This window comes from Apiospora aurea (genome assembly GCF_038362705.1).
Source record: "Apiospora aurea strain CBS 24483 chromosome Unknown utg000002l_segment0_segment0, whole genome shotgun sequence".
NCBI lineage: Eukaryota > Fungi > Ascomycota > Sordariomycetes > Amphisphaeriales > Apiosporaceae > Apiospora > Apiospora aurea.
The window spans coordinates 3117781-3142147 of NW_027117389.1; the positions used below are offsets into that span (position 1 = coordinate 3117781).

Here is a 24367-nt window from a genome sequence, read left to right on the forward strand (position 1 = left end):
GGAGATTTCTACGGGCTTCTGTAAATTGAGAGCTTTATTGTACATTTGCTGTCTCCGATGATAAGTGCACCCTGGTGTAACCGCCTGGAGATGTAATGAATGGATATGCGGGCTTGTATTGCCGCTCCCTAACTCTTCTTCCACTCTATTTAGTAAGGCCGTGTGTTGCCACTATCAAATGGCAACAGCTTGACACGAGTCTTGATTGAGAAATCCACGATCCCATGTGCAAAGGTGAGCATAGACATGGGGGAGACGTTTGTGATGCACTCTCCGTCCACAGAACTTGCTCCTGGTCGGAGTTTCGCACAGAGACAGCCCTAAGCAATGCAGGGGCGGGCGCACATCAATCCAGTAACACATTCGGGGTAACACCGGCTGCAGTTGCCCCTGTTGACATCTGCCATTCGCCTCAATATGCGCTTCTTAGTATATACATGCGAGGGGCTGGCTGGATGTCCGCGGAACTGTGTAACCCGACGCCGTGGCCGTGTACGTGCCGTAGCATTCGGGCGAGCACTGCGTTTCATCTCCTTCCTCGCGCCGATGTAACGCGAAACAAGATGTTGACTACGATTAGTGACTGGTATACGCACGATAAAAACCACCAAATACTCTATTCTATGGCGGGCAGTGCAATATGGCGTATCCTCCCTATACGTATCCAAGCTTATACTACTGCTATCAAGGACTCGCATCCATTGACTCGAATTGTATGTCAGTCTGCTTCGGCATGGTCTTTGTTCAATTTGCGGAACGTCTGTCAGGCTTACGGCCGTACACGACGTGGCTTTTCAAAATGGTGTCAGCGAACCCTTCAACATGGCCTTTCTCCTGGCCAATCCGACAGCCAACACCGGACAGTGTACAAGAAGAGAAAGCCGGAGAAGAAAGGGGGGCCATTCTGCGACTCACACAGGGGAGTAGGCCTTGATCTTGGGGTCCTGGAGGTCGCGCTTGGCCCGCGCCAGAAACTCGTCCAGCTGGTCCTTGCTCCAGCCCAGCTTGGTCATGAAGATGCGCGTCGTGACGCTCTCGAGAAGGCCCGTCTGGATCTGGCCGAGGAACCAGGTGCCCAGGGTCTTTTCTTTCGGGTCGGCGGGCCACCAGGGGTTGCTGGGCCAGCGGAGGACGACCTCGGCGACGTCCTCGAAGCCGACCTCGCGCATCCAGGCCGCGTAGCGCGGCACGTTGTCCCAGCGCATGCCGAGCGAGGCCAGGGCCCCGTGGATCTCGTCCTGGATCACCTTGAGGGTGGTGCCCTCGATGCTGCCGTCCTCGGACGTCTGCAGATTCAGGTCCTGCATCTCGAAGTAGCCGCCGGGCCGGAGCGCGTCGAAGGCCTTCCGGAAGATCTCCTGCGGCCGCTTGAAGCACGTCGCGCACGCGCGGCCGTGGATGTAGTCGAACGGTTGCGAGAACACCCACTCGTCCTCGGCGTCGTCGATTTGGAACTCGCAGTTCCGCGGTACGCTGATTTGGGTGGCGTCAGCATCTGCCTATCTCACCAAGCGTGACGAAGGCGGTGTATGTCGCCGAATGGCTCACTATTCGGGCTGGATAGGCGATAGGTCTGTGCCTATCACTACAGCTGAGGGGTATGCATCGGCTGTTCCGAGGTCAGTTGGGTTTCGCCCCGGCATGGCAGAAAGGGGAGTGCCGCACCAAAGTCCATTGCCCAGATCCCTGAGCCAGTTGCGATGTCTAGAACATGTTGAGGCGACGGTCCTATTGGGGCCAAGTGAAGGTTACCGTCGAGGGTGATTTCCCACATCTTGTGTTGTAAGTCTGGCTTCGGGTTAGGAATCTGCCGCCCAGATTTGAATTCACATTGCCAGGAGAAGCGTGTGCCTACCTAATCTATTGAGCTCGGCCTCGTCATTTGGAAGTAGGTATTTTCCATCTTTGTAGGAATGATACGTTCTGCCATTCTCTTCCAACCGCTCTGCGACACTCGAAGTCATCGAGTATGTTGACGTCCTGCCACGATCTTCAATTTAGCGCTTGCTCTCTTCGGTTTCCTCTAATCGAGACAATGTGCATTCACTTAGTTACCTGGAGCTTCCCATTTCTATTGCGGAATCGGTGTCGTTGTCATTAACGTAGTCAGTTTGACCAGGTTCTGCGTCGCGGTCCAGGTCCAGGTCCAGGTCCAGGTCCAGATCCAGATCCATCATGGTAGCGTCCTGCACCAGTAGTATTCAGCTCTTGGTGCTCGTAAGGGACTAGGTGTTTCGGGGACTTACGGTGCCGGCGGATTCATCCATGTTTTCCGGAGTCGCTATTGGCGGGAACACCAACAACTTGCATGAGGCCAAAGCCAGATCCTTTCGCCAAGAGGGGTATCTTTGGATGATCAAAAGACGATGCTGCCGTGCCTCCTTTCCGACGATTGCGATGATGGCCGGCAGCGACAGAGTAGACACCGTCTGCCGCTCTTCTTCCCTAACGCGAAAACATCACACACTAGACTTGAGTTATCTGTATTAGTTGTTCTTGTTGGCTGCAGTTGCACGCCGCACCGTTATGATAACTTGGGTCTTGGATATCGCCGAGGTGACGCTAGATGGAACGCTAATGAATAGAGGCATGTCACCACCCCTCCATCACTGCCCTTCGGCTATCTGTCCTTTGCACTATGCTGCTGCCAGGGGCATGGAGTCTGACCATGTGAACGGCCATACAAATGGAATATTCAGCAGCAGGGGTTCTTTTGCTAGGTGTGACGAAGAGGAGGTAGACCCGTGACATTGCTTTTCGAGCTGCCTGTTCCAGCAACTGGTTTATCGGTCTGTTATTAATTGGTGTAACAGGCCGCTACTCTACGAGGCACTTGTTACACTACCAGCCCAGGGCTCTTGCAATGTATGCGCACGGCTGGTTCGGGATGCTGTATCAATGGTATGTCGTCAGTTATCCCCTGCGTGGTTTCTCCAACTGTGATTCACGCAACTGCTACGGCATCAGGTCCGTTGCAATGATGCGATAAGATTGGTCGTCTACCTGCCTGCAGAGTCAACGTTGAACCCTCAGGGACCCGAAACCAGACTCGCGGGTCGACTCATTCCAGGGTGTCATTATGCCCTTTCAAGACACAGCTTATTCCCTAAACGACCAATACCAACGACGAGAGTCGATAGGGCTATCCCGATGGACACGCAGAAAGGCGGTCAGCTGTACCTTCAGACACCACCTGCCCTTTCATTCTCCGTTTCTCCATGCCACGCCTTCATCCCAGCTGTCTGATCCCCGTTCCCCTCAAGATCACCAGGTTCCACCTGTTTCAGTGGTCGCTATATACGATGTCCTTTTTCCGCGCCGCCGGCAGGTCCATCTATCGTTCCACCAACGCAGATCGCGGGGTAAAACGCGCCGCAATAGAGGCACTTCTCGTGCATGAGGTCGCCGGTTCAGCCAGCACTGAGCTTAGCGACGGACCGGGCTATCGCCGACGGTCTGAACGTGCCGGGACGTACGCAGGGCAAAGCCGGTGGTGGCCAGACCCATAAAGACGGCAATCGTCGCAATCTAAGAGCCCCGACCGGCTATCTATGATGCGTTCTCCAGAGTCACGTTGCCGCCGGTGTGCGAGGTAACTCATGCGAGTGCCCTACCCACCGCTTGGAGAACCAAAGAGGCCATGCCGTATGGGATGAGCTGCACAACGCTGCTATCCCGCCCTTGCTTAGGGTTATCATCGGGAGTTGGTCCTTTCGCCCACCGCCACTCACGATGCGAGAAAATTTGCCCGGCTTCAGCCTCGGAATATCGGATCCGACTGTGCACAGTTCTCCGAAGGCAGAGATAGACACCGGCGGCCACAAAGGCCGAGCCAATAGTGAGATAGATGATTCGCATTAGAAACCCAATTCCGCCCCACTGGTTCTTACACCTGAGGTTATGATGCGACCAACATCTATCAAGACCTCACAAACGAGACCAAGACACATGGCCAGGGTCAAAGTGAGCGCCTGCCGCGCCTCGACGTACGCGCCGAAGAAACTAAGGAGGCTTCATGAAAAGTTAAAATTGAAGAGAAATAAACACGGCATTGGGCGCCAAAGTCAATTCCGATATAGGCAGTAGGACCGACCATATTGGCAAATGGCCGGTGTACAATACCGAAAAGCGGAGGCTATCGATAGTTTGGCAGCAGAACCCTTGGCTGTCGGTGAGCCCAATGTTGGATTATACAGGAGAAGGGCCGTCTAGGTTGGTGAGCGAAGATCGCCGAAGAAAAATTTGTCTCGGAGAGAGCGTCTGGTCCGCCAGGGCGCACGCCCAACAGGCTCAATATCAATGTAGGATCACGAGCATTGCCAGCGATGGGGTGTGCAGATTGGGTCTTGGTAGGTGACTAATAAATATGGCCCTCCAGGTACGAGGACGCTCGGTAATTGCGTTGGGTCATTGGATGTAGACATTGCTCCGTCGAACTAGCGATTGTTTGGGCTGAATTGCTGATGTAGTCGTATCTTATTCCAGTCCCATGGCTAGCCAACCGTGATGGATTCGCGTCAACAACAAGTGTATGTCGCCATGAGTGGAAATATACCCTCAATCCTGCAGTTATGGGATGTCAAATGTATCTTCGTTGCGTACATCCTGCGTTAAGTGCGGGCCTCGATCGTCTACCTCAACCACTCAAGGCCTAGAACCATCCTTGGTGGCTGCAATAAAAGGTTCAGCGGCATACCGGAGTACATACATCATGTAGGGGTTAGGCAGGTATCGCTACATACTGGCTTGGTGGATTTGAGACGCGGCTCGTCCTGCCGAGTAGCGTATCAACGACAAGTTCTCGTATATAACATGAATATTATATCAACGACAAGTTCTCGTATATAACATGAATATTATATCAGCTCTCGTGGGGGTGGAATGCAAACACGTCGTATCTGGGGCAAACAGAATAACCTCTCTCATGGTGACGAGAACACCATCTTGGGTTGTCCTTGGTGTTTCCTCTTGGTATGTAGGCAGGCCCTGTTCAGAATTTTCCACCATTTACTCCGGTGGGCGAGTCGCGATGTCAGGTGCTGGTGTACGGAAAGATGGATACCTCGTGTATTCGTGTTGATTTTTGGTCTCGATAATGCTCCAGAAATGCCATGTAACATCAGACGTGCATAATATGTGGCCCTCATACTGCTGTAGACGTACATACTTGGTGTCAGGCAAAAGTTTCGACCCCCTTGTCGTGTACCGCGCACGAACCAGATCTTTAAATAACGCTTTGTATTTTAGCATAACTTGAGCACAACTACCCTGGCTTTACCCTGGCTTCTACACGGTGGAGGGATTGGAACTTACCCATCCCACTAAGTATGTGGTTGGCAACCACATTATCAGAGGTCAATGCCATGCCAATAAAATGGGCATCTTACTCGATTCATCAAATGCGGCGCCAACGCCCTGTATTGGGTTGAAAAGCTCAGTTGATGCCACATGCAACACCACCAATCATCGACTTGTGTACATGGATGGACCCTTCAATGTTCTTCCCGACTCCGACGGGCTGACGACTGCACCGGCAAATGGCCGCAGGCAGATTCCATTTTTACCTTTCCGTACTGGAAGCTGTGCTCGGCGGCAGGATCAGTCCACACACTGATAGTATCTCTGGGCATTAACAAAGTAACCCTGTTGACAAATCTGTGCCTCGACTTGCCCAGCTTTGGTCGCTCTGGAGAAGGGGTTCAACCGCCTCCGGTTAATAGATATTACTGACGAACCCTTGATGTTGATCTCCACGGAGCAAACCGTATCACGCACATTCGAGGGTGACGTAGGAACTCCTGGCAACAAGGCAAACTTCGCCAGGAAATGACTGCTACCGGCATCTTGAACGTTACACCTCAAGTCAATATCATTGGGAGGATCAAGGTCGAGACTTCGTAGCATCGAACGGCACAATGTCCTAGATACACCCATGTATAACACCATAATTGAAGGTTGGAGCGCCAGTAGCATGTGCTGATTGCTGATGACAGATTAGCACGGCGCAGCTGCAAACAGCATACGGCATATCAACGAGGGAAACAGTACAACTGCAAGACCCCACGAACAAAGACCACAAACATGACCAGCCTCTTCTTCATGGCATTGCTCGAAGCAGTGCGCACAATGAAAAGATGATGCCAACAAAAATTCCACTGAACACGACCCCGAAGGATAGTGTAGCAAGACAAACGCCGCGATGTGCAATGCAGGTTTATCAAACTGGCCCAAGGAATACTTGATCTCCTCGAGCCCCAGCAAGGTAAGTATGAAGAAGAAAAGGAAAAGACAAGCCAGAGACGGAGGGAGCGGGGGGCAGAAATTTATACCCTCCCAGAGGGCCTCAGTGGGGCTGGCTGATCCAGGCAGCTGCCTAGCTGCCTGAGGAAGCCCTCCTAAATTTTAATGCTTACCTGAGCCTCAAGGCAAGCTCAGCCAAATAGAAAGTTTTGATTGGCCAGGACGAAAGCACTCCCCCGGTGGGGAGTTTCCTCATTTAGGTACTACCTAGTTCTGTATCGGAAAAAACAAACCTTGATGGGCATTTGTGAGTTGCCGAAGCGTACCTACTTGATTGCTCGTTCTCCTTCCTCCTGTCCTCGAGGAGTTCTGATCGCAACTGCCTAGTACCTGAAACTCCGTGCAGGAACTCCCATTCAATTGACGTAGAATCATAAATTGAGACGGCCCGTGATGCTCACTATTGGAAAGGGCCACTTATCGACGCACCTTAAAGCATGAAGTAGCATCGTGTTCCACTGCTCCCTGCATGCACTGTACGCACCAGCTACACGGATGATACATCATCGCGACTGTCTTCATGGACGATCGTCACGTCACGCTTTTGCTCTATGTACTACCTCCTGGTACTGCGAGTGCGGCAGTAGCTGGCTGTCTTAACCTCCCTTGGCACGGAGTAGACACTTTGCATGCTTATGTATCAATAGAATGCAGCATAATGCTGAGCAGAGGTGAAGGCACTTGTTCAACTAGCATATTGATTAATAAATGCCTTGGCCTGGTGGCCTTGCCTAAAAAGGGTCGATCTGAATTTCGATTAGGCGAAGCGCAATCCGGACCAAAAGCCCGGGCTGACTTTGTTGGTTCAAGGAGGTTCGCAGCTTGCCGAAGCTACCTATTAATAAGGTTCACCTTGGCCGACAGGGATTGCGCTCTGGCCAATCAAGTCCACCATCGACTGGTGCCACCAGTTTGAGAGTTGAGCCACCAGCAACAATGTACGTCATTGTGAGAGCCACAGTACGCAGCAGCAGCCATCGGACAGCATGTGTCCATACAACACTCTCATTCCCATAAACCCATCGTAGAATGCTCTTTACGCAAGATACACCCCCAAGATAATGCGATAGCCCGATACATGTGACCCATTTCTGCATCATCATCACAATGCTGTCTTCATGTTTTAGCTGGGGAAAAGGCAGCGACGCGGAGCGCGAGCCTCTGCTGCCGCAGTATGAACAGGAGACGCACCTCCAACGGGAACTTCAGCGCAAGCTCCATAGCTACCAGATGATCCGGGCCCTGACTCGAGGATACATGCCCAGCACTGAACAGACCATCATCAATCTGCGCACGCTCATGGCCAGCGATGTCCTCAATCCTGACAACCCAGACTTATCAGACAGCGGTAAGAGACTGGTACGCCTCACCAAGCAGTGGCTCCACCAGTTTATCGCGCTTCTGCGAAACAAGAACAGCCAGGACCAACTGCAGGATCTCATCTGGTTCTTAACCAAGAGCAGAATCTCAGTAGACATCGCGGATCTGCAGGCTCGAGCCCAAAAGTCAAAGGCCAAGGCCGATGCCGCCGCTGCTTACAAGAGCCTGCAAACTGTCGGGTCGCTACTGTTCACCAACCGCGATTTCCGCGTCTTCCTCGGCGACCTCAGCGTCGTAGGCCGGGAGATCTTCAAGGATTCGGCCTTTGCTTTGAGTTCTGCGGCCGAGGAAGCCGGCAAGCAGCTCGAGCCCTCCGCCGAAGAGCATGCAGGCGTTGCAAAAGCAGATGGTCCGGCCACAAATGGAAAGACACCGTCGGGACAGGAGCTTCAGGGCGAGGTGGACGATGTTGCTGATATCGTGGCCGCAAAGGGCAAAGACGTTGCCCAGGCTGCCGTAGAGAGCGCAGAAGACAAGCTGTCTGGAGATGAAGGCAAGAATTTGCTCAAACGACTACAGCAGGTGGTTCTCAACCTTCGAAAGCGCACAGACTACTCAGACTCGGTGTCCACGCTCGGTCTCCTCATCAAGCGTTATGCCATGGTATACTCACGCGCAGCCGAGGAGGTTGCTGAGGTCGCTCAAGACGATGTGCACGAAAACCAGGAAACCGATCGTGCCATGAAAAATATCTGGGCCTTCGTCACCAGCTTTGGCGACAAGAAGGAATGGGATAGGTGTGAAGAGCTCTTCAAGAAGGTCATGGCTCACAAGGACAAGGACCCCGAATTCGAACACTTTATGCAGGAGCTTGGTGATAGTCTGCAGCGACTCCTGACAGATCCCAAGTTCTTCAACAATGCCGATCAAAAGCTGAAGTATCTGCGCGAGGAGAGCAAGAAGATCGGGACCGAAGGCAGTCTGCGTCATGATGCCGACGAGCTCCTGCAGCAACTATCAGTCACTTACCAGAGTATTCTCCGGGACGAGGATGTCCATAACTTGATGACAACCACTCTGCGCATTTTTGGTGTCTTATCGCCTACCAACACCGCCACCAATCCCGACTTGATCCAAGACGCACTGAGTGTGTTCGTGCCGCTGGCGATATCTGCTATCCAGTACTTGCCGATCCCACGACTGGAAGTCAGCACACCACAGATTGACTTGCTGCTAGAGAATCTCATCGTCGAGCCAGGCAAGACGGTCAACCACACATCCTTCCTCCCTTACAGATTGAAGATAGAGAACTACAACGATTTCGAAATCCGGAAGGCGCGATTCCGCACGGCTACAAGCACAACCAACTTGCTACTGATCAAGATCGACGGTCTCTCTTGCCGTGCTGATGAAATGGGGTATTGGCTTCGCGCCCACAGCGGACTTCTCCGCCTTGCCGACCAGGGAATAGCGGGATTTGCCCTGGACGAACGCGGCATCGATATTCACCTTGAGGTCGAGGTATGCCGCGAGCGCTTAGAACAGATTCTAACGCTGAAGGCGGTTCGAGTCCGTGTACATAAGCTCAACTACAGCCTCAAGAAGAGCAAGTTCTCGTGGCTGGGCTGGCTTATTAAGCCTCTGCTGCGACCGATACTTAAGGCGACTATGGAGGTTCAGCTGGCCTCTGCCATTAGCGACTTCCTCCACGCTGCCAACCGCGAGCTCTTGTACGCTAGAGAAAGACTGCGGGCAACTAGGATCTCGAACCCTGACGACTTGATGACATTCCTCAAAGCAGTAGCCTCGAGAATATTGCCCGAGGAAGACCCCGATCTGTACACGCGCGTGGGCGTCGACGAGCCCGGCAAGGGCGTATTTAAGGGCGTTTATACTCCTGCCAGTGTCGCAAAGCTGTGGCATGAAGAGGCGGAGCAGGCGAAAGATCGGATCGAAGAGTACGAGATTGGAGGCTGGAGAAACGAGGTCTTTGATACCCATGTGCGAGTTCTGACTTGATCATCACCCATTGCACGGCTTTTGGTTTACGGTGGCTTTACTAAGAAAAACCTACATGCTTATCCACCCACCGTGTTACGTCATTCGGGGCTTGTTTGCCATGGGCGTTTGTCGGGATTTATGCTTACATATGTGGTATTGACGAGGCGTTAACGGCGTACTGTATGTTAAACACTGAACATGAGCTGAGAAGTAATAAAAGGGCGGTCTGTTTTCCTATAGGCATCAGCTGAATGCGAGAGAGTGTTCGGTCTCGTGGCACCAGAATTGGTACCTCGATCGGCAAGCGAGGCAGTCAGGCAGTTTTTTATTGAGGGTCCCATTTTCTTAAGCTGACATTTGCAGTTCCCACCATTTTCTGCGTGCTTGCGAATGCAACTACATGTACCTAACCTACGAATTGCACATGTACCACTACTTACTTAACCTACACCTGGACCGGCTTCGCATCCCAATTCCGGATCGAACCAAAAACCCTAATATGGGATGACCGGGATGGAGAATTGCGCCCTGTGGCCTGGAGGTAGACCCGAATCCATGGCTTCAGACGGCCGTTGAAAGGATTGCAATTTTTTCTAGAACTCCTCTAGAACGACGCCACGGCATCTTGGCGCAGCCAGGCACAAGGGAAAGCACGTTAGTGAGCCCTGTCGCCAGTAGTGCACCTGATCTGAGCGCTACGACATCCCCCCCCCCTCAGACCCTGACTGGCACGCTGTGTGCTGGGTTGCCATGCCTAGCATGCGCAGCACCACGCGGGCCACCGGGCTTGCTGTCAAGTGTGTCACTGCGCATTCCTCCTTCCACTTCAGATGTGCCATGTACCCTGTCGCCTGCCCGCCTACCCGCCTGCCCGTCCGCCTGCGGATTGTTCGCACCTTACTTAGTGACGGCCAGGGTTACCAGAACTACCAGACCAGAACTGCTAGGCTGCGAATAAGGCCCAAGGTAAGGCAATCACTACTGCGTAAGGAGGTTAGGAGATAATGGCCCACCCTAAAGTCCACCTATCAACTGTGGGTAGGTGGTAGGGAAGGTGCTGCTGGGCACGCAGCACGCTGGTGGTCTGGTGCTGGGCTGGCGAAGACTGGTGCTGGACTGGACTGCCTGGCTGGCGCCGCCCCCCCCTTCTTCTTCTCTACCTACCCTTTAAATCCCCCCTCTGCTGGCCCCCTTGTCCCATCACCGTCCAGTGAGGTCTGCCAAGCCTCTGCGAAGTAGCGTCTACCTGACATATCTGATTGATCACTGATCCACTGTGGTGGCACGCCCCGGCACCTCGGAATTTGTGCACACCACCCGCATTTTGTTAACTCCTCCAAACCTATCTCTGCCTGTCGCCCGTCCCTGAGTTGTTTCCCGACACCTCTGTTCGACTAACCATACTTCTTCTGCGCCTGTGCGTTTCCGTGCATGTTACCGCGGCCAAGCCACCTATCACTCCCTCCCGTCCACCCTCTCTCGTTCTCATCCGAAGAACACTACGACGAACCCTTCCCAGCTCGACCGGGGCTGGCGCATGGCGAGCGCTGTATCCTGACCCAACCCTGGGTTCAATGATGCATCTTCGCCTGCTCCGCTGCATGCCTACCCGATTACCCGTGCTAGCCACGACATGATGGCGCAGACCGAAACCCGTCTCGATAGCACTATCGTAGAAGTCTTAGCGAACGACATTCGGCCGACCTTTATCGTTGAGATTGCTGAATCTGCCTCGGCCCCTCAGCAGCCGGAGGAGCACTCGCAGCTCAACATCGTCCATGTCAACCCGGCTCTAGAATCGAAACCGGGCCTGCACGACGAAGTGCAAAGGGTTACCACCAGTGGCCATTCGAGATTTTTGGCCTGGATCGGAGGCAACGACACGTTGGATGGAGACACCAAGTCGAAGACATTTATGCACCACGACATCTGCTGGTCGCGTACGCCTTTCCGCCAGAAATGGGTGATCGTGGGGTGCAACAAGCAGGTGGCCCATAACAAGGCCCTTGTCAAAGAGCAGATCGCGGTCAAGACCAAGGAGGCAAACGAGTCGATTGCCAAGTTCCAGTCCATTGCCGAGTTCATTCCCAATGGCGCCTGTTTTGGGGACCGTGAAGGAAATATCACGTTTGCTAACGATGCATGGTATCGTATTATAGGAGTACCAAAGTCTACTCCACTTGAATCACAAATCTTTATGGATCGCATCCTCGAGGAAGACAGACACAACTTGACTCGAGCCTGGTCCGAAATGAGGCACTCGGGCACCGTCAGCATCGAGTTCCGCGTGCGCGGCGACAGTGACTACCCCTTGCATCCCCCCATCGGTAGTTCCCCCAGCCTGGAGAAAGCCGGACTCGATTTCTCTGCAGAGAAGCCCAAGACGCGCTATATATCAGCAGCGCTAAAGGGCGAGCTATCACCTGATGGTACGGTTGTGCGGGTCTTGGCCTGCCTGACCGATGTCACCCTCTACAAGTTGGCGCTCGAAGAGGCTCTGCGGCACGCTCAACAGCACCAGAATTTCAAGGAGATGGCCGAGTCAGCAACCGTTGGCATGTATGAACTGAACATGGCCGGCCACCTGCAATGGGCGAACACGGCATTCTACCGAATGTGCGGTCTCGAAAAGGCGGACACTGTCAACGGTACCCTCAAACCGTTTGAGTCCTGCGTGGTCGAGGAAGATCTACCTCTCATCCAGCAATCTCTGGATAGGTTGGTTGCTGGTGGTCGTCACGAGCAGAGAGCCGAGATCCGTTTGAAGAAAACCTGGACTGAAAAGGACAGCTCCGGGAATGAGATCATTGCGCCGCGATGGGCATCGGCAACTTTCATGCCTGTCAAGAACTCGGAGGATACTATTCAGACCTTTACTGGCTGCTTAGTTGACATGTCTCTGCACAACTGGCGGATTGAGTCGGAGAGACAGCATAAGGAAGAGGCCATCCGCCGCCAGCAAGAAGCCATCAGGCGGCAAGAAGAAGCCATCGAGTCGAAAAGGCAACAAGAAAACTTTATCGACATGACATCGCACGAACTCAGAAACCCTCTGAGTGCCATTATACAGTGCGGTGACTCCATCCTCGCTTCTCAGACCCAAGTGAGTGAGCTGCTCAACAATTTGCGTTCTGAGCTCCCTAAGACGGTGGTCACTCGAACGGTTTCAGATAGCATTTCGAGAGCGTCAAACTTGGTGCAAAACACCATCGAGAGCGCCGAGACTGTTTTAAGCTGTACTCAGCACCAAAGCCGCATTGTGGATGACATTCTAACCATGTCGAAAATGGACTCCAACCTCTTGTCTGTAACCCCGACCACCGTCAATCCCATCTTGATCGTAAAAGAGGCGTTCAACATGTTCCGGGTAGAGGCTCGGAGCGTAGACATCAACCTCACGATGACAGTGGACCCCTCCTATACCGACCTGAACATCGAATTCCTCGACCTCGACCCATCGCGGCTCAAACAAGTCCTCATCAACCTCCTGACCAACGCATTGAAGTTCACCAAGAACCAGGCCGAAAAGGAAGTCTCGATAAGAATGAGCGCTTCCAAGAGTCGGCCCCGAGATGGAACCTCGTCTGTGCAGTTCATTCCTCGCACATTGGAAGAGCCGCAACAACCCCAACGAGTACAGATCGGAGTCGACAGCACCTTCTTGATGTTCGAAGTCAAAGACAGCGGGCAAGGGCTGAATGATGCCGAGAAAAAATCCCTCTTCCAGCGATTCGTTCAAGCATCACCCAAAACCCACGTCAAATACGGCGGCTCGGGGCTGGGCCTCTTTATCTCGAAACGTTTGACCGAGATGCAAAATGGGGCTATTGGAGTAGCATCGGAGCCTGGCCATGGATCGACCTTTGCCTTTTATATAGAGGCGCATGTTCCCAGCGATGCAGCAGCTCAGGAGGCCCGGGAAACGAACAGAAACCTTGAGAAGATCCTCAAGACCCCCACCGGCACACCGACCATAGCCAACCACGACGGCACCACTTCCGAGGACAAGCTGATCCACGGGGTCCTTATAGTGGAGGACAATCTCGTCAACCAAAAGATCACGCAACGTGCCTTGAAAGAGAGGGGCTACAACGTGCAGGTTGCGAACCACGGCCTGGAAGCGCTGGAGTTGTTGGAAAAGACTGATCGTCGCGGAGGCGACTTTCCGCTGTCTGTGATCATGATGGATATGGAAATGCCAATCAAGGATGGATTGAGTTGTACGAGGGACATTCGTGAGATGGAACTGGAGGGTAAGCTGAAGTCGCCTCGGATCCCCATCATTGCGGTGTCGGCGAATGCCAGGATGGAACAGATCGAAGAGGCGAAGGCGGCGGGCTGCGACGATGTCCTGGTGAAACCGTACCGGATACCGGAGCTCATCACTACGATGGAGAAAACGGTGCGCAGGCTGAACACGAACATGAAGGAAAAGGGGGGAGGATACGGAGAAGTAAGTGCTACCTACGCCTTCGGGCTTCCTATCAGTACATAGGGACGGAATTCCGATGCTGTTCAGGAGCATCGAGGGGGGCTGTTGCACACATCTAGATGGTCTAAACCCGAATATTTTACAGGAACGGAGAGTCAAAACACTGCATTGGTTGCGTTGCTGTTTGATTAGATACCCCTGTGCGAAAGACGAGGATATACAGTTGCAGGGACCGCGATATGGATGTGTGAGCTGAAGGGTATTCTGGTGTGCGGATGTACTACGGTGGAAGACATGCTGTGGCTATGAATGGTTTGGCAGCTGTACCTGACTCTTGTACTCTGGGAAAGACCACTGGCGAATAAGAAATATTCTGAACCATGTTGACGACAATGATGCCGAGGAGTATTGTTTTGGAGGAATATGCGTGCGCGGTGAGGTTGTGTGTTGGTGCCACCGCATTACATCGGCTGGCCTCGGAAGTCTTGGGGCTTTTCCTTTCTTCGGCTTCCCCCAAGACTTGGAGAAGAGAGGCAGCAGTGAGCCTTCGGACTGGATCTAGGTTCGACGATGGATCATGCTGTGTGTCCGGATTCTTTTACAGTGTTGGGACGATGTTTTCAATTGCCATGCGCTCTCCGTCCGGCGAACCCCCACATTCATGTCCGTGGGCGTGTGTGTAAGCGGGATGATCTTTGACCCGTTTCAAGCATATTGGATTTCCTGCAGGGACACGCATCTGGCTATTCCTGGCACCTGGCACCTGGCACCAGGCACCTTGGTTGTTCCGAGGCCTCTGCTTATTTCCTAGGCCGCCTTGATATGACTCGGCATGACGTGGTCTTCCCCTTCGTTACTCTGCGAATGGCGTTCTTGTGTGGGCTGAAAAGCAGCTCCCGAAGTCCGTAGAGAAGGGAAGGATCTGCATTCCGCTCGGGATAAGACAGATTAGTGTGCATCGTCGCAGGGGCGAGGGGGAAATATCCTTCATCAGAGGTATCCGTCCGAGCTGAATCCGAGGCCTGAGAAACACAAAGGTAATCGTTTTGTGTTGTAGGCTGTAGGCTACCTTGCGCGCAACGGGACCGGATGGACCGGTAAATGATTGAGAGATGTTGGTAGGTCGGACTGGCAGATGACAAAATTGTCACTGCTACAACTCCATATGGTTCCTTCCGTTGCATACATAAAAGCATGGCCCCGTCCCCTCCAAACTTTGTGAGGCGTTATTTGAGCCAGTAGGCAGATAAAGATCAAGAACAGCAGCTAGAGAGGAAAATATTACACCAAGTCTCCCGGAAAAGAAAGACACACACACACACAACTCGCGAACCAAGATGGCACCCGTCCACAGAGTCACCATGTTCAAGCTGCCGGATACCTCGGCCCAGAAGAAGCTCATCGAGGCGTACGCGACTCTTCTCAAGGAACAGAAGAAGGTCAGTCAATGATACCATAGCACCCCAGAAAAAGAGATGGAGGGCAACGTGAACCGGAACTCCTTTGATACTCCCCCCCGAATTCATGACATGCCGCTGTTGACTGTATACTGACTTATTGAAACATGACAGGACGGCAAGCCTTACATCCTCCACATGACGGCCGGCGAGGCCATGGCGGACCCGCGGGCGCAGGGCTGGACCGTCGTCAGCAAGGCCGAGTTCGCGAGCCTCGAGGACATGCGGTACTACGACGAGCAGTGCGAGGCGCACGCCGCGCTCCGGAACTACGCCAAGGGACTTGGGATCCAGGGCGGGCCCGCGGGTGTCATGACGGTGTACTACGAGGCTGGTGCCAGTCTGTGAAGATGACGAGGACAAGATGATTATACATATATATCATACCTTCTCTCGTTGTGTGACCTGGGAGGAAGAGGACGGTTGGTGGATTCCGCCAGGGCGGAATGGAATGGTCATCGCCACTCAACAGCGTGGGGATAGATGCTTGGTTGGAGTTATGGAGCACATGATATCTCTCTACTCTTGTCTAGTACTGGAATAGGAAATTCCCAATACCTGTCTCCCTATGTTTATAGAGAGCTTATGCAGTATGTATCAAATGGCTTGCAGCTATAACGGCAATTCCTCTTTCCCCATAGACCCCCGATCGATGTATTCTCCTTTGGCACCTGTTTCACCTTGTCCCACCCCTGCTCTTACGAGCGGAACTTCTTGCTAGCTTCACTGAACCCCATACCTCCCTGGATAGCCTCGGCCATCTTCTCGTCCGCCTCGACCTGCTTCTTCATCAGCGGCAGGGCCTGCTCCGCGACCTCGGCCGGCAACACCACGACCCCGTTCGCGTCCCCGATGAGATAATCGCCCGGCCGGACCGTCAACAGCATTCCTTCGTCTCCTCCTTCGTTTTGCTGCTGTAGCTGCTGCAGCCTCACGGGCACGTTGACCCCCGCGACCTTGAGCAGGGGCGCGGGCGGCGCCGTGCCGACGTCGCGGGCGAAGATGGGGTAGCCCAGCGCGCGCTGCTCCTGCACGTCGCGGAACCGGCCGTCGATAACGGAGCCCACGGCGCCGAGCGCCCGCGCCCGCGTCGACATCAGGCCGCCGTAGACGGCGTTGGGGGTGCCGGCGGGGGCCGAGACGAAGACGACGGCGCCGGCGGGGACGCTGTCAATCTGTGTGGCATCCTGTGAGCTTTTTTACATCCAGGGGGCAAGCCGATTTACGGAGACCGGGAACAACCCAGGACTTGGGGGCGGGTACATACATAATGGGTAGGATGCTTCGGCGCCGGGTCGTCCAGCGGCACGTACTGGACCGTGTAGGCCGGGCCCACGATCTTGGTGGGACCGCCTTGCCGCTGGGGCGACCACAGGGTCAGGCCCGGGAGGAAGCCGCCGTTGCGGTACTTGAGCTTGCAGAGGGCGTCTGAGACGTCGCAGCTGGTTCGTTCAGGTTGAGTGTTAGTGATCATGTCGCGTTGCGCATAGTGCGAAATCAGGCAAAGTCGATGGGGTCGTACGATGTGTAATCTTGGAGCGCCTTGATGATGTCTTGTTGAGACATGGCGGCGGCCATGCTATGGAGCTTGCGAGTCTGGTAATGGAGATGGCGACGGCCTGTAGACGTTCTCGAGTATGTCTTGGCAGCTGATCTAATCATGGAGGAAGCATCTGAGAGTCGGTGATGGGTATTGACAGGAAACAAGTGTGAATTTGATTTCGTAGCGATGCTGAAGATATGAGAACTATCTAGGTTACTGGTTTGGTTCTGGATTGGGATGATCATCACATGCCGTTAGCCCGAGACGTGAGCCGGAGCTTCTTGGACGGCCCCGCACGCCGGATATGTCAACCAAAAGAATGCCGGCATGACCAAGTAGAGCAATGTTGGGAGTGACGTATCATTCGGTACGATAATCCCCAAAGTAGCAAAAAGAAAGAAGAAGAAGAAAAAAACGGTGTAGGTGTAAACTACCACAAAGGTGCTGAATGGTTCGTGCATTCGACAACAGTGAATTACACGGTAACGACTCTTACGTTACGCAGCCGTTGAAACCGCCGCCGCCGCCGCCGCCGCCTTAGCCTCTGCCTCGTTCTTCAAGCCCTCCATCCACAACCGCAGCCCGTTGCTCAGCTGCCCCGCCACGAAGCGCCGAATAGCCCAAGCCAACAAGCCGTGGAACGTCTCGTAATTGTAGTACTCGCACCCGCCCTTGCCGTTCTCGACGAACTCCTGGACGCGCTCGGCGCGCACATGCCACGGGTCCCCCTGCGTCTTCCACGCGACGCGGATGCCCTTCTTCTCCTCCCCACCACCGCCATCCGCGTCGCGCACAAACTCCTCGAGCCGCGTCACCTCGAGATACGTCTTGCGCGACGACGCGCTGTCCGGGTCCATGTGCACCTCGAAGTAGAACTGGGCGCCGAGCAGCAGGAGGCCGGCCCTCTTGCCCTTGTCCTTGTCCGTCGGCAGCAGAGGCGCGAGCGCGGCCGGCACCTCGTCCAGCGCGGACGCGGGCGCGGGCGTCTCGACGATGGCGCGGGGGATCCATTGGCCCCACGACGGGTAGGTGGACGTGTCCAGCACCACGGCGAGGCAGGTCGCCGGCGGCGCCGCGATGGTGGTGGAGAAGATGGCGGTGGACGAGCCGCCGGGCCCGTAGGTGGGTGTGGGGATGGTCTCGGCCGCAAAGGTTGGGGCCTGGCCGAGTGGGATCTCTGTTGGCTTCATGATGGCTTTGGTCTTGCTTTGTTTCTTCTCTGGTGGAAGGTAGAAATCACGACAGAAATAACCGGCAGCACTGCAAGCGATGGATTGTTTTATTTCCCCACTCGCCTTGGCTGTCCTTTTATAGGGACGAAATGGGTTGATGACAGCGGGGTTGGTTGGTCGAGTTGGTGGAAGGAAAGTGACGGTGTTGGATGCTGGCATTTCGATGTTGGGTGCACAATTCGCTAACCCTGAACAGCCCAAGAGTTTGCTACAGAGGCCCAGGCGTACATGACGGGGGCTTCCAACCTTGTTATCTACGCTGCCTGTTGGAATTAGTCTAGAACCGATACACTCCCTACTACTGTAAACGACGATGAACATTTGGTCATTTGGTCCTTCCTCAGCATACTCACGGTCACAGCTTCGCGTAGCACAACTGGGTAGAACGGTATTTCAGATTGTATTATATTGAATGGCTTCACCTTGGATTGTCTATGCCCCAGGCGGAACCGTCTCACCTATCGTAGCAGCAGCTAAGCAGTGTACGATGCCCATTCATAATGCTTGCTGGAAAGCATGCTGGGGCTCTAACCCTGTCCAATGTCTGTACACACTACAACTGCACCCGGCTTCATTATTGTGCTCTCAAAGCATCTTTCTGTCATGCTCCCCTGGTTTTTTTTTTTTCCTCTTTTCTTTCTTTCTTTTTCTCCTCCTTCTTCTTCTTCTGCCAAATCGGCCTCTTAGCCAGCCCAACTCCGGGATGTTCATCCCAAGAGTGGCTGAAGCTACTGCCTGCAATGCACGCTGCCATTATTGCACAGGGGTATCGATGAAACCATAAATACCAACGCCTTCCAACTCTTTCCGTGATGGGCTAAAATGCAGACATCTACGAAGAAACGCTGCCGCTTGCGGCTCAGCGCGTCGTATGGCACGTTCAACTGCGCTGCACATCCAGCATGTGCCGCAGACCAAATGAAAGGGGGTGGGTGATAGGAGGATATACTACAAGGCTCGGGATAGCACGGCAGCTACCATATCTGTCAAGTTAAGTTGTGCTGCGTTTACTCAGATGGCGACGCCTTCAAGTGGCAACACTTTGGTCTCATCCCCGCCAAAGAACTCTCTTCGATACTGGAGAATGGCGGACGTGATGGAATCGAAGTCCTTGAGACGACTGGAATCGCTTTTCAGGTCGCTCAGAACCTTTCTGAGGCCGTCAATGAAACGGCCCTTTTGCTCTCCGTTGTACGAGTCGACGGAGCCCAGAGAGGCAATGATGTCCGAGTCTAGAGTCCAGCAAGCGTTTGAGGTCAGTCATCCAAAGGGGGAAACATCCAGGGTCCACGTGGTGTGTAGCGCAATGTATATTAAACCGCCTGGACTCACCTGAGGTAAGCATATCGGAAAAGTGCTGATATTGGCAGCTGGGCCCGTTCGGGCACAATTTCCGTTCATGAGAAGATGGGCAAAGAGGTTTGTTACAATCAACGCGCGAGCTATATGTCTTGGATCGAAGACCCCCGCGTACTTCATCCATATACTTTGGGTGGAACCTGTAAGCGCGGAAAAACCTCAGCGGGCTCTGGTACGACAGAAGATCCTTTGACGACAGCGTAGTTGCTTGCTCTTCAGCCTGTGTCATGGTTAGTAAACTGCGCTCCCTCGGTGAGCGGAGTTGTACTTCGCCGCTGGTAGCTTGCGCAGTAGGTTGGGAAGCTGTCTCGACGGGCTGAGCCGGGCTTGGCTCGTAGGGATCATCGTCGGGGATCTGACTAGCGGTAAGAATCATATGCGGAAAAGATGTGAGGGTATCTACCTCTCCTTCCTCCTCTGACCCCTGCACTTTGTCATTGCCCGAGATTTGACCCAGCACCGGTTCATACGGATCCTCTTCGTCGGCCGATAGGTCGGCGACAGAAGCTTGCAGCGATGCATCTGCGTCGTTGGCCACTTGTATGGCCGATTGGGATTGCGACCCGGTCAGAGAAAGCCTTGTGTTGGGCTCATCCAGCTCCGACTCCTGCACAAGGTCCTTAGAAGATCCTCTCGAGGTTTCCTTGAAAGATGATGCCGCCTGCTCGACTGATGGAGCACTGTTCTGTCTGATCAGGGGAGGGGCAGTTGGCTCCCCAGTCTCGGCTGACTCGAGGTTCATATCCTCTCCTTCATCACTAGATGAATCGGACGAATCAATATCCATATCAGATTTCTCGTTTGAAGAAGCCGGATCCTCTTCTGTTACTTCAGGTTGAGGTTCGGGTTCTTTGGCCGGAGACGCCCGAGGAATGCTGCCGTTCGCCGTTGCTGAAGCGGCAATAGCAGGATCTTCTTGCATTGGGTTGGTCTCGGGCAGCTCTGAATATGGGTGGTTTTCCACTGTCATGGGCACCTGGGCGACGGGTTGAGGCCGTTTGTAGTCCTCGGCAAAGGACTGATCTGGTGTCGGGAGTGGCGACTGGACGGTAGGGTTGATGACATCCGCCTCATTGTCCTTCAGTGCGTCCATCTCGGCATTGAGCCTGTTCCGCTCCTCAAGTCTTGCCTGTACCTCCAGCTCTACCTGGGCCGTTTCCATCTGAAGTTGCTTCAGCCTTTCTTGCTTCTCTTTCAAAGCAGCGTCAATCTGAGGTAGGTGAAGGCTAGCAATCCTCTCACGCCTCTCGCTCTTTGCCCTCTGTGTAGCCTTGGCAAGCCCCGAAAGCTTCGGTAACTTGAGGGAAGAATTTGATGTTGGCGCCGGGGAACCGGTGATCACTGGCGTAACGGAACCATTAGGCTTCTTGGCTGCCTTTTTCGCCTCGGCTTCGGCAATCCTCTTTTTAGCCTCTTCAATCTGTCTGTGGAGATGATCGAGCTTGTGGTTATGCTCAGGAGGAGTTTGGACAGGGCTGGACTTGTGCTGCCATGCTGGGGCAGTTGATAGAGGGGGAAACGTCCCGAGCGAGTTGGGTCGGCTGGGTGTGGCGCCACCAATACTCTGTATAGCAGCACCAGGAGGCCCGTCGATAGGCGACCCAATGTCCATCTCAATGTCTTCGTCGTCATCGTCGTCGTCATCACTAACGTCAATGATCAGACGCTCCTGAGTTCGTGTACGCTTTAGCATACTGTTACTGGAGGAATAACCATCGAAGTCAGAAGCGACAGGTCTCTTCAGAGTGCGGCTCGGAACACCTGGCTGAACCAGTGAAGACAATGCAAGACCAGGAACTTTAGTAGCAGGAGAGCCAACTTGTACGTCGGCCTTGGGCGAGTTATGGCTAGATCTTTGGGGCGTAGCCGTAGCCCCAGATTCAGGCGCAGACCTATCAGAAGACTGCACTCGAGAAGCTGTATTGGTTGATGTTGGGTTTGTAGCATCGTTTTCCTGCTTCCTTTTAGCCTCTGCCTCCTCTTGGGCCTTCCGAAGTGCGGCAAGCTTTTGCTGCAACTTCAAGGTATTCTCGGCCTTGGTCTTTGCCTTGAGCTGCGCAGGAGATTCGGCGGGCTTCGGAGCTACAACAGCTGCTGCAATTGGTGAAATTGACGATGTGGTTTTTGTTGTGTCTTGGGCGGCCGCGCTTTTTTGCTTCTTCTCTGCCAACATACGCGCAATCTTATCTTTGCGTTCCTCAGCCTTCTTGTCGGCCATATTAATACTCGAAGCAATGTTCGTCTTGCCTGTAGACTGGTCTGAAGTCTGAGTTGGGACTGTGCGCAACGGAACTTCCTGGGGTGATGTTTGTGTTACGGAGTTTGGGGGCTTCTCAGAGGTTGAGTTTGCAGTTGGCAACGTCGGCTTCTGCACAGACATATCCAAACCTAGTTCTGCAAACAATGTCTTCATGATTTTTGGGTCGACTCCCTCATCAATATAATTCTGATATCGAACCTTTAGGGGCCAGAGCCCTAGTATTGCTTGTTGGGCTTTCATTTTCGCTTCAGCCACGGATTTGTAAGGTGTGTTGGATGTCGATTGCGACTGGACTAGATTCGACACCGGCCCACTCGTTGTCCCAAGATCAACAGGTTTCTGTATCGAGGAAGTGTTTTGAGTGGCGGCCGAGTGTACAGGTTCTGGAATTGAGATGGTGCCTGCATATTGTCAGTCGGAAGAGGTCACGAAGAGTGTACTGAGCTTGCTTAGACTCACGTTCTGTCCTGGGTGGTGCCCTAGACATAGTGGGGGCCTCTTTTTGCACTTCCCTTGGGGACAGGTAAGGCGAATAAGACCCTGAGCGATCCCGGACTCGCACATCATCAGGCTCACCATACTCACCGGGTGAATACTCCTCATCATCTTCCTCGACAGCAGGCATCGAGGCCGAGGTACTGTCGTTATTGATTTCTCCCTTGCTAGAGCCCGTGTCATAGATGGAGGACTCATCGGCATCGCCCGCACTGCCCTGATTATCAGGAGCCGTGCTGGATGGCCTGAAGGCATGGGTGGGCTTGGCGCTCACGGCATTGGTAGAGCGTCTTGGCTCGTATAGGTCCTCAAACTCGCCCTCGCTTAACTCCCCCTCCTCGAGAATATCTGTGGCGCCAGTGGTCGGGGCAGGGCGAACCCCAAAATGGGAGGAATCAGCAGGAGCAGGAGCAGGAGCCTGAAGATTTGTATGCAAATTGTTCGCCTTCTGTAGCTGGGGATCGGCGGAAACGGGAGTACCCTTTAGGGTATTCACATTGCCTTGATGCCATAGCGAATCATTCACAGCTGGATATGCCGGCGCAGCTACCGTCGAAGGGAATGCACCTCCCATGCCAAGACCTGGTATTCTGCTGCCATTTTGCTCGAACGAGTTGTTGGTAGCGACAAAGTTACCCGAAATGAAGGCAGGATTTGGTGCCTGTGGTACGGCTCCATAAGGCAAGCCCGGAGGTTGGCTAGTGTTCGGTATATATGGATAGGTCTGCTGTGATTGTTGGCCGGGATACTGGCCGTACGTGTAGGGCGGTTGCGACATCTTCGAGGATGTTTGTAAAACAGGATGCGACTGAGGGGAGAGATGCTCGAGTTTCAGTGCGACCCAGGTGAAGCAAAATTAAACGAGATTGAACAACGCCACCAGCATAACGGAGATTCTTTAAGGATAGAATTCTTTGTCTGCCCGCAAAAGTCGCGATCAAGAATTCCTGTTTGTTAGATGGGAACAATTCAAGCCACGTCTAGGGAGATGGTGCATGTCAAATTCCGCAAGTGGGTGACAAAAAAATGTCGGCGATCTGGAGAGGTTGCCTCGTTCACCAAGTGGATGTCGCGAGGCAGAGGTTGGGGAGCGCTACAGATGGGCAGTAGGGAAATCGTATGCAGGCGATGATGAATCGGTCGAGGCGAATGTGCAAGAACAACTCGATCGCCTCAGTACCTCTTTCAGCAACGAGCTGGAGATGGATGCGAGCTGGATGAACTTGGCGCGCGTTATACAAGTGCTATGCGCCTTCGCGGTGATGATGATGGGTGTTTGTTGGGCGAGCGACCGGATTGATCCCAGACGGAAATTCAATCAACCATCTGAACCTTGGCGGCCGACAGATGGAAACTGGTCGGAAAAACGTGCAGCTCGGTGGCTTGGGGTGGGGTTAGTAAGCAGCGTCACCGTCACTATAGCTGAGCTGGGAGGGCGCTAGGACGGACTTCGTTAGTGCCGACTTGCCGCGCCAAAGGCGATCTTGGCGGAATCTTGAATTCAGCAATGAGAGCGCAAAGTGAGGGGCAGCTAGGACAGGCAGGGTAAGGAGCGGCTGCCGGCGGGCGTCAAGCGAGTCTAACTAGCCTTAAGCGGTGTGTACCTGCCTCTCTTGTTTACATCCGTTGCTCTGTAAACAATTTGGGCCGACAGCATCTCGATCCATTTGATGGTGGTCTTTTTGGTCCTTTTTGGGAGAGCACCCATCGCATGAGACACTTCTGCAGGACTGACTACCCTACCTACCTAATCCCGTCTATCTACCATCATTGCTGCCAATGACTTAATTGATTCAATCTGCTTTACGCCCTCACGAGGACCATGACATTGACGACAGCTCTTCGCTTCTTCTGATAGGCTTTCTTCTTTGGAAAGACTTTGGTTTTCCGCTTAATGGCATTCGGGGCGCGTAGCGGACACATGACTTTGCAATACCCGCCATCCATTTTCCTTTTTTGCATTTCGGC

General features: G+C 53.6%; 7 protein-coding genes across 7 annotated transcripts; 3 read left to right on the forward strand and 4 right to left on the reverse strand.

The window, feature by feature from the left end:
• Nucleotides 1-911: 911 nt before the first annotated feature.
• Nucleotides 912-2267, reverse strand: PG986_003343 (methyltransferase domain-containing protein; the record flags this gene model as incomplete). The annotated part of the gene is made up of 4 exons (XM_066839565.1): nucleotides 912-1473; nucleotides 1549-1704; nucleotides 2056-2186; nucleotides 2247-2267. 4 exons carry the CDS (start codon nucleotides 2265-2267, stop codon nucleotides 912-914), a joined length of 870 nt encoding a protein of 289 aa, XP_066704629.1.
• A 5140-nt stretch (nucleotides 2268-7407) lies between these two features.
• PG986_003344 (bactericidal permeability-increasing protein) lies at nucleotides 7408-9639 on the forward strand (the record flags this gene model as incomplete). Its single annotated transcript, XM_066839566.1, has 1 exon — nucleotides 7408-9639. One exon carries the CDS (start codon nucleotides 7408-7410, stop codon nucleotides 9637-9639), a length of 2232 nt encoding a protein of 743 aa, XP_066704630.1.
• Nucleotides 9640-11257: 1618 nt separating this feature from the next.
• Nucleotides 11258-14116, forward strand: PG986_003345 (two-component system protein B; the record flags this gene model as incomplete). Its single annotated transcript, XM_066839567.1, has 1 exon — nucleotides 11258-14116. One exon carries the CDS (start codon nucleotides 11258-11260, stop codon nucleotides 14114-14116), a length of 2859 nt encoding a protein of 952 aa, XP_066704631.1.
• A 1274-nt stretch (nucleotides 14117-15390) lies between these two features.
• On the forward strand, nucleotides 15391-15858 carry PG986_003346 (uncharacterized protein; the record flags this gene model as incomplete). Its single annotated transcript, XM_066839568.1, has 2 exons — nucleotides 15391-15492; nucleotides 15625-15858. 2 exons carry the CDS (start codon nucleotides 15391-15393, stop codon nucleotides 15856-15858), a joined length of 336 nt encoding a protein of 111 aa, XP_066704632.1.
• A 350-nt stretch (nucleotides 15859-16208) lies between these two features.
• On the reverse strand, nucleotides 16209-17076 carry PG986_003347 (uncharacterized protein; the record flags this gene model as incomplete). Its single annotated transcript, XM_066839569.1, has 3 exons — nucleotides 16209-16697; nucleotides 16778-16952; nucleotides 17033-17076. The coding sequence occupies 3 exons, from the start codon at nucleotides 17074-17076 to the stop codon at nucleotides 16209-16211; spliced, it is 708 nt and encodes a 235-aa protein (XP_066704633.1).
• A 474-nt stretch (nucleotides 17077-17550) lies between these two features.
• Nucleotides 17551-18243, reverse strand: PG986_003348 (Cyclase/dehydrase; the record flags this gene model as incomplete). The annotated part of the gene is made up of 1 exon (XM_066839570.1): nucleotides 17551-18243. One exon carries the CDS (start codon nucleotides 18241-18243, stop codon nucleotides 17551-17553), a length of 693 nt encoding a protein of 230 aa, XP_066704634.1.
• A 1053-nt stretch (nucleotides 18244-19296) lies between these two features.
• PG986_003349 (uncharacterized protein) lies at nucleotides 19297-23177 on the reverse strand (the record flags this gene model as incomplete). Its single annotated transcript, XM_066839571.1, has 3 exons — nucleotides 19297-19517; nucleotides 19618-22305; nucleotides 22364-23177. The coding sequence occupies 3 exons, from the start codon at nucleotides 23175-23177 to the stop codon at nucleotides 19297-19299; spliced, it is 3723 nt and encodes a 1240-aa protein (XP_066704635.1).
• Between the last annotated feature and the right edge of the window lie 1190 nt (nucleotides 23178-24367).